Genomic DNA, 14,606 nt, shown 5'->3' on the forward strand with positions numbered 1-14,606 from the left:
GTCACAGTTGCGTATAACTGAACTCATGGTGGCCTTTAGTGTTTTGTCTGCTTGTTCAGCTGACAGTAACAAGACCTTATCTAGTTATTTTACACTACCAGGGTTCAAAATCAAATAACTTTTTATTGGGTTTTGATTCTTCTCGCGCCTTCATTGATTTGGTGGCTTTTGTGAGGTAAACTATCAGGCCTGAAGAACACAAAATGTATTGTTGTGAGTTTGGGGGTGGGGGCTTAGCCATATGCCTGAGGTCCTTCTAAAGCCTGCATCCAGCCAGGGTTAAAATCTAATAGAGGATTCAGTTGTTCATGTTCTTGGTAATAGCTTCTGTATTGGTCATGAAGGTAACAAAGGAAGTGACTCTGTGCCAGAGAAAAAATGGGTGGGTCCTTCTCCCTCAACTGGCTAGTAGTTAGAAAGACAATGGCCAGAGTTGAGGTATATAGAAGCAGGAGGATGCAGGATGGGAATCCCGAGAGACAGAACCATGCTTGATTTCTGCTGGAATCCAAGGCTGTGGCTATGGGAGACCATCTTGGGGTGTTCATGGTATGAGTCACCTCCATCGTAGGTTCAGGTTGTACTGTATATATGTTGTAAATAAACCATACATCGTAAAGGCACCACAACTCTACTGTCCATCATTCTGAGGTAACCAAACCCTGAGTAAGCACCTGGAACCCGCTCACACCGCTCCGAGATTGGGGTGGTGTGCAACAGTATTCTGAATCTATTGGAAATAAAACAATTCACCTTTCCAGCCCCTTTTCTGCTGTGGTTCACCTCAGTCTAACATGACAGACATCTATGCCCATTGCTTTGTATTTTATGGAGTGCTATGATACGTTTTAGTTTAATTTCATGGAAGACAGCTTTTATCCAGGTTTAACCTTTATTTACAAACATAGACTTGGCCAGAGAGAGAAGTATCAGCACTTTTGCTGATCCAATTGCCTCTTATTTCAGGGTTCATCTGCTGTGTTCCTCATAGCAACTGACAGTGATGTCGGTTATCCATTTTACATGTTATAGCCACAATTCAGAACTGACAATAGAAAGGTAGCCTTGACGTGGCAATTTTAAAACATAGATCTTAGCCTTTTTACATTTTAGCAATTGGACCTTCGTGTATATGGCACAATATTTTCACATGGTCTGAGATAGATACAGCAAGAAACAACAGCACCATTTCCCAAGTCTCAGGAGAATCCAACTGTGTTTGAACACATATGAATGGAATCCAGGGGTGTGGTTCAGTTGTGGGAAATGTATAGGTAAACTAAGTTTAGCCACAACCTTCAGATTACTTTAATCCAAGATGGTCTTAATGGTTTCATGGAATGTGTAGCTCATAATACTCATTGTATTGCCAGAATTTCTAAAGTTCCAAGCAGCTCCTGAAATCTTTATGTGGCAGAAAGCCACACGCTTCTTGTACTGCTGCTTTATCCTCCCTCCTCAACTGCTTAAACCTACTTTTGGTCTCCCTACAGCAGTGGTTTTCAACCAGTTTGCAGTGGCACCCTGGGGTGCCTTGAATGATGGTCAGGGGTGACATGGGCAACAATGGCCTCTGTCCCTCTTTCCTTCCTCTTCTGATGCCCTCTCACGTCTCTGCCTCCCAAAGGCTTGCACAGCTGTTTGTTGCAGCAGCTCTGGCTACAAGCTTCCTAGGCAAATGGTGCCTCTGGGGCTGACCAGGGGGTGCTTCCCAAGCCGCTGTGGGGCAGTGCGAAGAGGCACCTCTCTTTGGGGGCAGCTCAGAGACAAGGGGCGGCGGCAGCGGCTGCCCAGAGGACTCCCAAGGAGAGGCGGGAGGAGAGGAGACTAAGGGAACACTCCACAAGGGAAGGTGTTCGAAAAGCTGTGAGGGCCTGCCGGCTCTGCAGACAAGGGGTGACATAACTGGGCTCCTGAGCCCCATAGGGGTAGCATGGAAAGAATGGAGTTGGTCAAGGGAGCCATGGACCCAAAGATGTTGAAAATCTCTGCCCTACAGGTTTATTATTTAAGTGACAGTTCATAGATAGAGCAGCATTCACGACAACTTGTGTCTCTTCCATATGTTCAAATATACACACATCAGTCACATCTGTGTAATGATTTGCAATTTTCTTATTTAGTGTTCAGTCATCTCTATGTAAAAAGAATAAGGAGAGGTGCAATGTCATGTGATTTCACTGGTTTAGTACCTTGGCACAAGAAATAACCAAATGTTAATTTCTAGGTTTCTTTACACATAGCCATGAACATGGGAGGGACTCTGCTGAAAGCATTGCATAAATACTAAAAATCAATCAATCAATCTTTCCTTTCTTTTTTGTTTCCTTCTTGCAGTCCTGGTACCTGGGATAAAACTCACAGCTTCCCACCACCCACCAGACAGACCACCCGACCCCTTCCCAACTCTGTAACATGGAAGCAGCAGCAACACAGTGCAGTTACTTCGCATCCATGGAAGGGGAGATGAACAGATATTGACAGCAAGCAACTGCTCGCATTCAGAAACGGCAAAAGTTATGGTTGATTGACAAGGGCCGTAACATTGTTTGGGGGGGGGGGCGGGAGGAGGGGATTTTTTTAAAACAAAAGAACACCTTAGTGACCGATGTAATTTCTCATATGGTGCTGGAAATGTTTGGGCTTCATAATTTTTGAAGTGTTTCAACTGGTAGTGTAAGCATTAGGGACACTGGGTAGTAGAGCTAGCCTGCTGGCTGCTTACTGACTTGCTGTTATAACACTTTCCACATGGCGCCTAGCTGTTTTACAGTATTTTCACTGATTAATTTCCCATATAGGTGTGGGACTTCTTGAGAGATCATGAGGAACACACGTACATGATAACTTTTGTAGTAGCTGAATTCTGCAATATAGAACTTACAGGACAGACATGGGGCATGTTTTTTTCTGTAACATATCAGGTGTTTTGTTTTGTTTTTAATTTTACAGTCGGCAGTTAGATACGTGACATGAATCATAAGAGCGTTATCAACAGGTTGATTTCCACTCAAGTTGCAGAGAAATATAAAATATCAACCTACTGCTGTTCACATGAAAAAGAAAAAAAGGGTTTAAATGCTGCACTTACATGAAACATTTTTGATGATTTTCAACATGATATAAAATCCACACGGAAATGGGGAAGTTGGTCTGTTTTGATAGAAACTGACAGGAATCAATCAAAACAATCGAATTTTGAATTGAGAAAAGTGCAATTTCATTGGATAGCTAAATATCTTTGTAAGATAGAGATTGTTGAAAATTCTATTTTTGTTTTCCAAGTCCTACCACCCCAGGACTCTAAATTATCGGGGTAAAAAACAGCCTTGCAAGAAAAAAAAAGGGGGAGCTATTTTTGCTTTTTATGTTTTTTATTGTTAAACTTGTATCCCTTTAAAACTGAAGGAAATTTAAAAAGAAATACAAAATTTAATGGTGCTTTTACCACAATATGTTATCTACATTAAATGCTAATTAATCATTTTCTGTTATCAAAGCACATAATTAAAATTAAATCATAATATCTGTTAATTTTATAAGCTAAAAGTCACTATAATAGATTATGCCAATTCTGATAAAATCGTATGTGTTTCCGGCAATATAGGGTATATCACTTCTCAAAATACTTTGGCCACAACCAGACACAGAATTAGGTGTGCTTAAGCCCATTGAAACAAATGTCCTTAAGTATGCTTCACTTCTGAGTTGGACTGTGGCCCTTGAGCTAATAAGAGAAAGCTGTCCAGAAAATAAAACGCCTTTGTGTCCCTGAACTGGCGTTGGTTTTTTTCTGAACTGCAAAGGCAACAAAACAGAAGCAAAATGCTGATTCTACATCTTATACCAGTTCAAAGCAAGGACACTTGCTGAGAAGAAGAAAAAAAAAGTTTGGACCCAAAATGTCCTGATCTTATGTACAAAAAAAAGAAAAAGGAAAAAAAAAACAGGAAAAAAATGCAAGTGATTTTTTTTCCCTACCAGACAGCGGAGCACCCCTTTGCTTCCCATGCAACTTTAAGAAGGTTTCCTATATTATACATATATATACGTTCTGGTTGGCGAGTCTCGCTAATCAGAGAAATTCTCTGCATGTTCTAGTGTTAGTAACTAATTTTTATATAGTTAATGTAGGGTAAAGTAGAGTGCATTAAGACACAATATTGTAATCCCTAATCCAGGCACTTGCCTTTAAACTATGTTTGTTCGGCCCTTCAGAAGGGTTTCTACTACTGTCCTATACAATCAAGTAAACTGAATTTCTTGGGAAGACACTTTGCTCCTCATCTTTTCCCTGAAACTAATTTTTTGTTTTGTTTTGTTTTATTGATTTGCACGAAACAAAAACAAAAAAAAATTCCATATCAATGTGCCTTGCCCTGGATAGCGATTATTTGTGGAATTGTTGCACATGTTCCTATATTGAAAGGGGTTTTTTCCCTAGTCAAGCATTTGGAGACACTTTTTTGTAAATGTGACTTTTATGTCAGCCATTGTCAGTTTCAGCATCTTAGAATTCAGTAGGATGTTAGTTGTTCCACAGATAGCGGTAGTGTTTTCTTGTCCTGTACGGTCAGTGGCAGTGCTATTCTGAGATCTGTAGATGCTAGATTATCAGTATTTTTGATGTTGCTGCATTTTACATTTTATTTGGAGTCTTCCTTTTGTTTTTGTTTTGTTTTTTTCCCAGATATATGAAAATATGCAATACCTGCTTATATCATGTAGAAGAAAAGCTTAGCAATTCTTAATTTTTCTTTAATTTTTTTTTATTTGACCAAAGTCGGTGCTGCACTTGACGCAGTGTATTTTAGGTGTTTGTCTTTGTACTTTTTTGTGATTTTTGAATGCACACGCAGGAAGGGCTCTTCTTAGAGAAGCAGTCAAACTGTGAAGCACTAAGCTGAACCCTGCTTCAAGCAATTTTTGTTTTACAACTGTTCCTTTCACAAGCAAGCCTTAAAAAAAAAACCTCCCTTTTTCTTCAAATCCCACACCCATTTTTATTAGCAGATTGCAATCAATCCACATTCAATAAAAAGTATATAATGCCCATTTTTATATGCACGTTTTTAAAACTTCCAAGTTCTGAAAATTGTTTACTGGTTATTCTCTATTTAAGGAAAAAAAATGTTTTGGATTTTCATATATGTCAAATAAGTGGTTGAGTAGTCATTTGCTCCGTTGTATTGTGTGATTGTTAGTGTTATGGTATCACATCCACTAGCCAGCATCCTTTGCCTTCCCTATAGCACTTAGCAGGGCATTACTTTATTAAAACATATGTGCACTAAAAATAAATAAAAAAATAAAAAAATTAGCAGCTTTCAGTGCTTCACAGTGAAGGGGAAAAAAAGCCTAGACAAACATTTTGTCAGAACCTTGCTATAAGCCAAGGTATAACCAGTAAATTGGTTGTATATACAACGAAATTGCACCCTTTTTTAAAAAAAACAAAAACAAAGCAAACTAAGCAATAGTTTGGGCAGTTAGTTGTTTTTAGTGAGCATGCCGTAGTCATGGCCGCAAAGAGAGAGAGAGAATCAAATCTGCCCACTCAGAAGCGATGTAATTTGTATGTTGTATAGTTTTATTGATTACACTGATTTATTCTACCCTATTTTATAATGCAGGACTTTTGTAATGTTGTTTAAATGAGGAAAATTTCTGTCAAATTAGCTTAGTGGAATTTCTGATTGTTCGTTATAAAGGCAGCATTCATAGAATTGCTTTTCCCCCCTCTGGGAACTGGATTTAAGTTGAAAACTTTCCTGTTTCCTTTTTGTATGTATTTAAATACAGTTTTTTTTTTTTCCTCTCTCCTTATCTCAATAGTATAGCATATTCCTATGCTTGAGAAGTATAGGCTACTGAAGAACCATTGTAAATGGACATTGCAGATATGCTGTATTTTTGAAGGTATTTTATCGTATTAAGTTTGAAGATGGTAAAGTTAGGGAATTCTGATCGGAATCTCATAAAACAAATTGTTTTAAAGGCTTTAAACATTAGGTAGGCGGTCAAGGGTGTTTACCAACAGGGGTTGTAAAGTATTAAAGACACTAAATTAAATTTTGGTTCATCTTATTATCATGCAGAAACACAGCAGTTCAGATCTGTTCAGGTGTGGAGAACAAACAGAGTTTTATTCCTCAAAGTAGAGCAGAGAATGGAGATCTGAGGAGAGACAACTGCATGGGGTGTGCAGTCTACAATAGAGAAATAATCCTGGGTCACACTTCAGAATCAGATTCACATGTCCATTCCCCATTTCAAAATTGCTTTTTATTCTTTGTGCAAACAACTTTTCTTTCTGATCCTTTCTTTTAAAACCGCCACATACACAACACCGGCTCCCGCTCCCATTTTCCTCCTCAGTCCGCCCTCTGCAAAATAACACTGCTCTCTATGAATTGACTCCACTAGTAGTTTCCTATTCTTTTGACCACTTTTCAAGATAGGACTTTAGCTTCTTGTCATTCTGCACACCCCTGCAATAAAGTATTTATTAATCATGTTATATAGTGGTATCTAACGTCAGTCACTGGGAGTATACCTTGGCTGTTTGGTGATCTCTCCCTCTTCTCTTAAGAGTTGAAAAGTGAAGGAATAGAACCTTTTTTCCCCACAGTATTCAGTCAGCCCACAGGAATATGTAAAATTCCTCTACCTAGTTTTCTTTCACAGTTTTCTTTTTGTTCCATATATTTTGCAGCTTTGTAGTAACAGTGTTAACATTTACTGTACACATACATACACACACACACAAAACAAAAGACAAAAAAATCAAGATACGTGGCATAAAACAGGTATTTTTCCTTGTGTTTTTTTTTTCTTTTTAAACAAAATGTCACTTAATATTATACTTTACATTGTGTCTCTGGAAATATCTTTCTTTTTTAAAAAAATGATTTTACTTTGGTAGAAGGCCTCCATAGAACAAACATTGCAAACCACGACCGGCATGAAAATGTAAGGAGAGCTTCAATGGCACCTAAAAGAAACTCATCTTTCATGAGATCTATTGGGGGAGGTCTCATGAAGTGAACTCTGCCTACCAGGCAAGGTTTCCATTAAATCAAGCTTACAAAGCCAATTTTGTCTTGAAGTCAATGCATGTATTACTGTTTGACAGTAAAACCCGGCTATGCCACCATCAAGTCCAAGGCTGTGCAATAGTCTAATTAGTATCGAGTACATTTTCCTTTTATTTTTTCCAATAAAAAAGCAGTGGGATGAAAATTGCTTTGATATATAGCAGGTAACATTGAAGCTATTCCATAGCACTTAACTGTAGTGAATACTGTGTCACCAATTCTGAAATCAATTTAATGTTTAATGCAAATCCATTACATGGTGCTATTACAGGCTGGCAAAATGATTTACAAAAATGTGACAACTTGGGGCTCAATTCACTCTGCTTTCCAACAATGTAAATGCATAGCAGTGTTTATCTGCATGAGAACTATGCACTAATATAAATCTGAAAAAAGAAATATATCAACTTTGGTATCTAGTTTCCGTTTACTTCAATCCTTGCCTTTTTGGTCATTATTATAAATGCCAGCTTTAGGACAGAAAGAAATATAAGAAAACCAGCATAATACCTGATATATTAAAAATGTAGTGCCTGTGAAATCTGTATTATATTGCTCTTCTGAAGTAAGATTTTTTCTACACCAGTAGCCTTCGCTGTCTGTCAGAACCTTCTGATATAGGTGATGTAAAATAACCGTACAATATTAATGCATGCTATTCCATAATGCTTAGTGAGCTGTATGAATATTACTCAAAGTTATGTTAGTCTTTTTTTCTGACTTGGTTCTTGTCAGATAGGTTTAAAGATATTTCACTGAGAACACAAATTCTGTTTTTTTCCTCTCCTTGATTTTGGGTGTTTTCAGTATTTTGGATATATACATTTAACTTAAAATTCAGTATTATTTGTTGGGGGCAATTTTTTTATTAATAAGGGCAGGCATAAGGTTTGAAATCAGAAATCCATGCCTGGTGGTATTTTTTCCTTTGCTTAGAAGCATCCATAAGAACTCTTAAAAGCTTATCTCAGAAGAAAAATAAGACATCATTTCAATGTAAGGAACAATTCTCCAACTTGGAACTGACATTGAAAGTGGTTTCTTCGTTGACAGTGTTTAAACCAGGTACCCATGCTTGACCCTTCTTCACATCAGACCTCCTCATATTAAAACAAACTTTTAAGAACCTTTTTAAAAACCCAACCTCATGTGGCTATTTAGTTTCATGCACCGTTGCAATTTTTTCCTTCAAAAGTCTGTATAAACTTTGGGCCCGATTCATAAATAGTCACTAGGCATTAACATAGGATTTTGTTGTATGATTCTTACCCTAAATTTGAGGTCCCCCTCCTCTGTCCCCATGACAAGAACAAATTTTAGCATGTTATTGTTACAAAGAGTTCACCTGATTTCATGTCCATCAGGAGGCAGAACACCTTCAATATACACATCATTTGACAAGGGGAAGGATCCCTAGAAGATAATAAGTTGATGAGAGCATCCTTATTCTGCACTTTGCACAGATAAGGGATTTTTACTGTCCTACTGAACGAAAAGATAATTCTCTTGGCCATAGCATAATCTGCTAGACTTTGTGCAGAGGTTTTGTACTTCATAATCTTTCCGAGTGCAAAGCAATGTGAGAGCGAATACTTCTAATTCAGTATTTCACTAGATTTCATGTACTCATTCCTGCATCCTGCATCCTCATTTACAGCAATGCCTCAAATCAGTGAACTCCCACCACTACCCCAAGATAGAAAGGATGAAGCCAGGGATCATCATGATTTGTAGTATAAATGCAAGAGCTGAAAAAGACCTTGGCAATTCCATGTAGAGAAGGCATTCTACTAATCTGATCTTGGAGAGCACAAATATTGACTAGAGCAAAGTGTCTGAGTGGACAGTCTTCCACCTGTACCTTCACTTTTGTTGCTACTGTAAGAAGGCAGGAAACTGATTTTGCAGCCACTTTGCAGGCTTGCAAAATGTGTTAGTGGGAACATTCAGCAAATGAGAATACCCACAAATGACCTGCTGTTGGCTTCTTTGCACAATTAGACAGTCACCGGCTCACTTGCTCAGTTCTGCCAATCAAAGTACTTATGGACACAGTGCAACTCTCTCCCACTGGAGCCAGTGATGGCCACCAACCTAGATGGCTTTAAAAGAGGATTAGACAAATTCATGGAGGAGGGGGCTATCAAAGGTCCATGATGACTATACTCTGATTCGGCATTTGGAGGCAGCAGTGCTTCTGAATACCAGTTGCTGGAAACCACAGGAGGGGAGAGGGCTCTTGCGCTTGAATCCGGCTTGTGGGTTTTCCATAGGCATCTGGTTAGCCACTGTGGAAACAGGATGCTGGACTAGATGGGCCATTGGGCTTGATCCAGCAGGCTCTTCTTCTGTTCAAATATTGAGAAATTCTTTTTCATTTTGGTGTAACAAAATGGACATGTGAGAGATCTGCTGCAAAATAACCTCAGCCCTGTGTTAATACCCCTGTGTCTCTACTTTTTTAATGAATCGGGTCCCTTGTGCCTCTAGTATCCTTGTATTGACTCTCAGAGTTATCATTTTAGTTTTATTATGTTCTGTGAAAATTTGCAATTGGTTGAGAATCACTGTGGGCATCCATTCTTTTTTCAACTAAATCTCTGCAGGTTTTTGAGCTGGTGTGGATTAGTTTAACTCTTGTATTCAACCATTAGTGCTACCACCCTCTCACATTACAATACGATTACTGGAAGCAAGTACTGCATTTCCTATGCAACAAAAAAGGAAAATAAAAAATTGCTAATGCTAACAAGACTTCTCATTCTTTACAGTGTGTATGCAAGTATCTTTTTGTATCTCTTAAACTCACTGTAGTGGGAGCACAGTTTTTAGGTGATGTAGTGAAACAAGACATGTTGAGATCATTGTATGACGGCTTGATATAGAACTCAGGATGCTCCACTGAAATTTACACTGGGTTACCTTGACCTAATGGTCAGGGGTCCCTTTACCGTTACCTTGTTGAAACACCATATATTAGTATTTTATTTCAACGAGGTAGCCCAGTGAAAATGTTCAGGAGAGCATTTTGGGTTCTCTTATCTATACATTCGGTTTATACTAGGGTTCCCAGAGACCTACAACATTAAGAGTTTTGAATGGCCTCATTATTGCCTCATATCAATTCTCACACACTTCGTTTAACCTGCTATGAAATTTAACAAGATCCCTCCTTTCTACAGCTGTCAGACAAATCTTCAAGCACTCAGTGCAAGGCGCTGCCATCTCAGTATCCCATCGTAAATGTAGGTTTTGCTATCAAGAAGTTTTGCTATCTGTGCTACCCCACATTCCACACTCCACATTCAGAAGCCAACTGGACTGGCAGCTTACAAATTTGCAGGACAGGCACTGCAATACCCACAGCTAAGTTCTGGCCTCCAGCACCTGATCACCCATTGCTCTGGGCGCAGTTTTATGCTTACTTGCTGCCCGCTCCAATGATGTAACAGAGCAGCGTCACATAGGCAAAGAAATGTATGAATGGGGGAGGGTTTAACATTCGGGATATTTAAAAGGCCCTTCTCAAATTCCGCAGCACGTAAGAACCTTGTTGGACTACACAAAAAAATCTGTCTAGTTCAGCATTCTGTTTCACAGAGTAGGCAACTAGGTGCCATTGGGAAGCTCAAAAACAGGACAAGAAAGCAGGACAAGACAACAGTAGCACTTTCCTTTCATTTGAAGCCTCTGTTTGTTGCTTCTGCCCTTGATGTGAGAATGATAGTCACATGCTGCATCCCTTGTTCTTTCACCAAAATGGGGGGCCTTCTGACCAAACATCTCTTCGGTTCTGTCAGACACACACCAAAAAAAGCCCCCCAAGTGTTCGGGGTTATATACAAACATGGTCAGAATTCATCCACAGCAGCTATACTAGGTTTCCAAGGTAAGAAAATTCAAGAAGCCAGCAGGGAGGCGCCTAAGTATATTAGGCTTTTAAAGAGGATGAGGAGTTTAGGAGGTGATCACACAGACCTGCAATAAGGATCCAGTTAAATAAAACTGTTCTGGCTGCTGGGTGGGAGGATATATAAGTTTAAGAACAGAAAGAACATGTCAGGGTTCTTAAATTTTGTCAGAACATTGTTTCTTGGGCCAACTGGAAGGCATGCAAGACCAGGATCAGATTGCAGTTGGGGCTTGAGGAGTTTGCCAATGTCAAGCACAGTATAAGGTGGAGCCCCCTCCTGCATCTCCTTCTCAAAAGGGTGAGAGTGAAGCAGTGCTCACAACTGGGGTATAATCTGAACCTTGCTCTTCATAAGAACTTTGTTGTTCTTGGCTGTCTTGAGAGACAATGAAATGTCCCACAGGGCAGTTGGTAAAAGACCTACAGCATCTGTACCATGAGATGGTATTTACTTTTCAGCATCATCCAGTTGTACATATATATATTATTATCATTATTATTTTAACACATTCATACAAAAACATATATGAAAGATAACAGTCACAAGAAGCTTTAGAAGAGGACTTGCAGCAAAGACATCGTCCTCATCTGTCAACAGTCTGGAGTGGGGGGAGATTAATTTTTACCTGGTGCTGAAACAATGCCAGGCAGGCCTCACTGGGGAGACCTGCCAGAAGAAAACTGTTGGAAATAATAATTTTGTAGCCCTAGTGGATCCAACTTCAAGCATCTTACCTCTGTAGTTCTGAAGCTCCCTCTGTGTTGCAGCATACTGAAAAATAACACATTACAGTTTAAAATACCCAGTTTCCATTTCATTCCAGATGCTATTTGCCCTGATCCAGAAGGCTATGAAGGATAGCTTAATTGTGAGGGTTTCCCCATTGATCCTCATGGAGGGAACAAATCTGTTTGGCCAAGGCTATGCATGCAAATATCTCCTTCATAGTGTGCACATCGGAGCTCCTGCACTCATACAAGTTCCCTAGATTGAGTCATGGTGCATTCAGCTTTTAATAAGATGCATATTTTGCAGAGGTGTTTCCTTTCACCCATAAATGTAAAATTTGTAGAGAGTAAGAATAAATACCCTAGGCTTTATATTTATTCTATAAAAGAATGAAATCCTTGTGGGGTGGTATCTACTCTAACAAGGGATTTCACTTTTTCCTGGCAATCGGCTTTCATGCCTTCCCATCACTTCTCACTTGCCCCTTTCTGAGCTTTGCATTTCCTCCAACCTCCCCACACACATGCACACACAAATGATTTGCAGCTTGAATACATTTTATTAATCGGGCAAACCTGCTGCATTTGCATGCTCTACACTGAGCACAGAATTTGGCTGACTTGGCCTAGCAGGCAGAGAGCCGTACACCTCAGGCAGAGCAGAGTGGTGGGACTTCTGTTAACTGGCTATTTTAATCAGTATCTGGGTGCCTTCCAGATTCTAACATTGGCACAGCTTGGCCGGGATGGCCTAATTTTCACTGTATTAATATGCTCTTCTTGGGTAGGAAATTGCCAGCCGCTGGAGAGCCTAAGCAAATGCCACAGAAATAAATGCTAATGCTTCAAACACAAGGAATGCTCATGGGCTTCAGTAACCTAGGTGCAAAGCTTGAATAATGGTTTAAAACAACCCTCCTTTTGTTACAAAATACTGAAAGAGGTCAGTTTCATTTTATTGCTGCTTCCAGTCAGGGGCATCTCTCTCTCTCCTTCACACAAACACACAGGCTCAAATTGCAGTGGCCCAGTCATATGAGCTATAAACCAGGAACTTCCTCAACATTTAGTGCTGTGGTGATGAAGGGGCCTGGCTCTGAATTTTTACCTCTGCCCTGTCAGGTAGCTTCCTTCAAGCTCCAGCCCCTGCAGCAAACAGAAATACGGTACTTCAGTTTTCAGATGCTGTTCATTGGGAACTGCTTCCTTTTGAACTACAGAACGGAACTGGCCTTTAATACTCAACAGCCCAACCTTCTTGCTGCTTCATATGAGTACAATTCCTATTTTTATCAATACAAATGGCTGCAGAGTTATAGTGGGCTGAAGAATGCACTCTCAAGGAAAAGATAAAGATCATATCAAACATACAGCAAAACTCTATGTAACACATTAGAAACCTGGGCGGTTTCATCTTGCTGTACCTCAAACAGGATCAACTCAGTTCCTGTTCCCCTAGTTACCCTGCCTCCTGCCAAAAGAGGTTAGCGGAGGAATGCCTTCCCTCCTGTCCTGCATTGTCTCAAGGTAAGTAATACGCTCTACTTCATCCTTCCCCGCAAAATGAGGGGAAATAGCTAAACGTGCCCCTCTCTCCTTTATTCTCCAGCAGAAATGTGTTTGCAGCAGTGACTTTCGCGTTGGTGAAAGAGGAACAACACCTCTGCTAAATACAGCAAAAGATTATCAAATATCTCTAAAGCTTGGAAAGAGTCAGTACTGGGATACTTTCCTCCATCCACCTGACCGTTTTGACTGTTGCCAGGCCAAATCTATTCCTGGGTCAGTTCCTCAGCATTGATGTGCTGAACTATTAAAAGCGCCTCAAGTGATGGGCTGGGAGGCACAGGGCCTTCTTGGCACGACAGGGGAAGCCCAGCAGGCCCCTTCCAGGAACCCCCCCCCCCGAGGCCAAGGGAAAGGGTACCCGGCTGCTGCCCCTTCTGCACAGGCCTGGTCAAAACCCCTAGCTATTCACCTCCGCCTGCCTCTCGGGGGGAATGCAACCAAACCAAACTTCACCTCAACCAGGCTCTCACTCTGGTTGAAGGCCACAGGCCTGTCTCACACGTTGCCTGGCCTATGCTTCTATAGTCTGACTGAAAACACAAGCCATCCCTGCGTCTCCATGGGGCCAACCCAGCCACGGTTGATCCCACCTCCACGGCAGAACCTGCTGTTATAGTAAGGCAGGCCCTGGCCACACCACAGCCCCACAGCTGCAGTCACTCAGGCAGCAATTAGACACCAACCTCCATTACAAACAGCAGAAAACTCTCTTAGGCTACAAAGAGGCATGGTGTATCTTAAGGGAAACGTGTATATGGGTTTTCAAAAATTGCAAGCTGGAAATGCGGAGTACAAAAGGTAAGTGGGGCAGGAGAGGTAAAAGACTGAAATTGGCAGGTTTGCCAACAGCGTTTGCTGTTTCCTTTTTCTTTTTAGTTGTTTTTATTAAAGAAGGTTCATAATTAACAAGGGTACATGCAGTTTTCAATTCATAGAGGCCTTTCTACAGGTCAGTTGCAATCGCTGTGAGGACACTGCTGTCATAGAGATTGTGAGGTTGGGGGGAAGGGGGGAGAAAGGGCGGGTAATGACTTTTCATTTCTGTGTGGAGTTTTTGTGTCGGCGCTGCGAGGATAAGTTCTTTATTTATCTGTTTGTTTTTGTTGGTGGTGCGAGAGGTTGGAAAGCCCAGAGTTGGTTGCATTTAGTTGATTGCAGTGATTTTGTTTGTGTGTGAGAGAGAGGGTAGGTGGTCAGATTAGCCTTCTTGAGTTGTAGGCTGTTGTGGGGGTTTATGTTGTTGTAATAAAGGGGAGCCATGCTGAGGTGAAGGCATCCTCTTTTGAGTTTGTTCCTGT

At 40.4% G+C, this 14,606-nt stretch overlaps 1 protein-coding gene and 1 long non-coding RNA gene across 10 annotated transcripts in view; both read left to right on the top strand.

Annotated features, from left to right (window-relative positions):
• NFIA (nuclear factor I A) overlaps positions 1 to 9,849 on the top strand; it is a 420,964-nt gene extending 411,115 nt beyond the window's left edge. For all 9 annotated transcript variants that reach the window (XM_081915818.1, XM_081915823.1, XM_081915817.1 and 6 more), the window contains one exon: positions 2,338 to 9,849. In XM_081915818.1, the coding sequence (XP_081771944.1) occupies positions 2,338 to 2,414 (77 nt within the window). In that variant the 3' untranslated portion in view covers positions 2,415 to 9,849. The remainder of the gene's footprint in view (positions 1 to 2,337) is intronic.
• Positions 9,850 to 11,960: 2,111 nt separating this feature from the next.
• LOC309372382 lies at positions 11,961 to 13,434 on the top strand. The gene is made up of 2 exons (XR_014169484.1): positions 11,961 to 13,266; positions 13,352 to 13,434. It is a non-coding gene; the product is annotated as an uncharacterized lncRNA (long non-coding RNA).
• The last annotated feature ends 1,172 nt before the right edge of the window (positions 13,435 to 14,606 follow it).

This window comes from Podarcis melisellensis (genome assembly GCF_964234715.1).
Source record: "Podarcis melisellensis genome assembly, chromosome: 6".
Lineage (NCBI taxonomy): Eukaryota > Metazoa > Chordata > Lepidosauria > Squamata > Lacertidae > Podarcis > Podarcis melisellensis.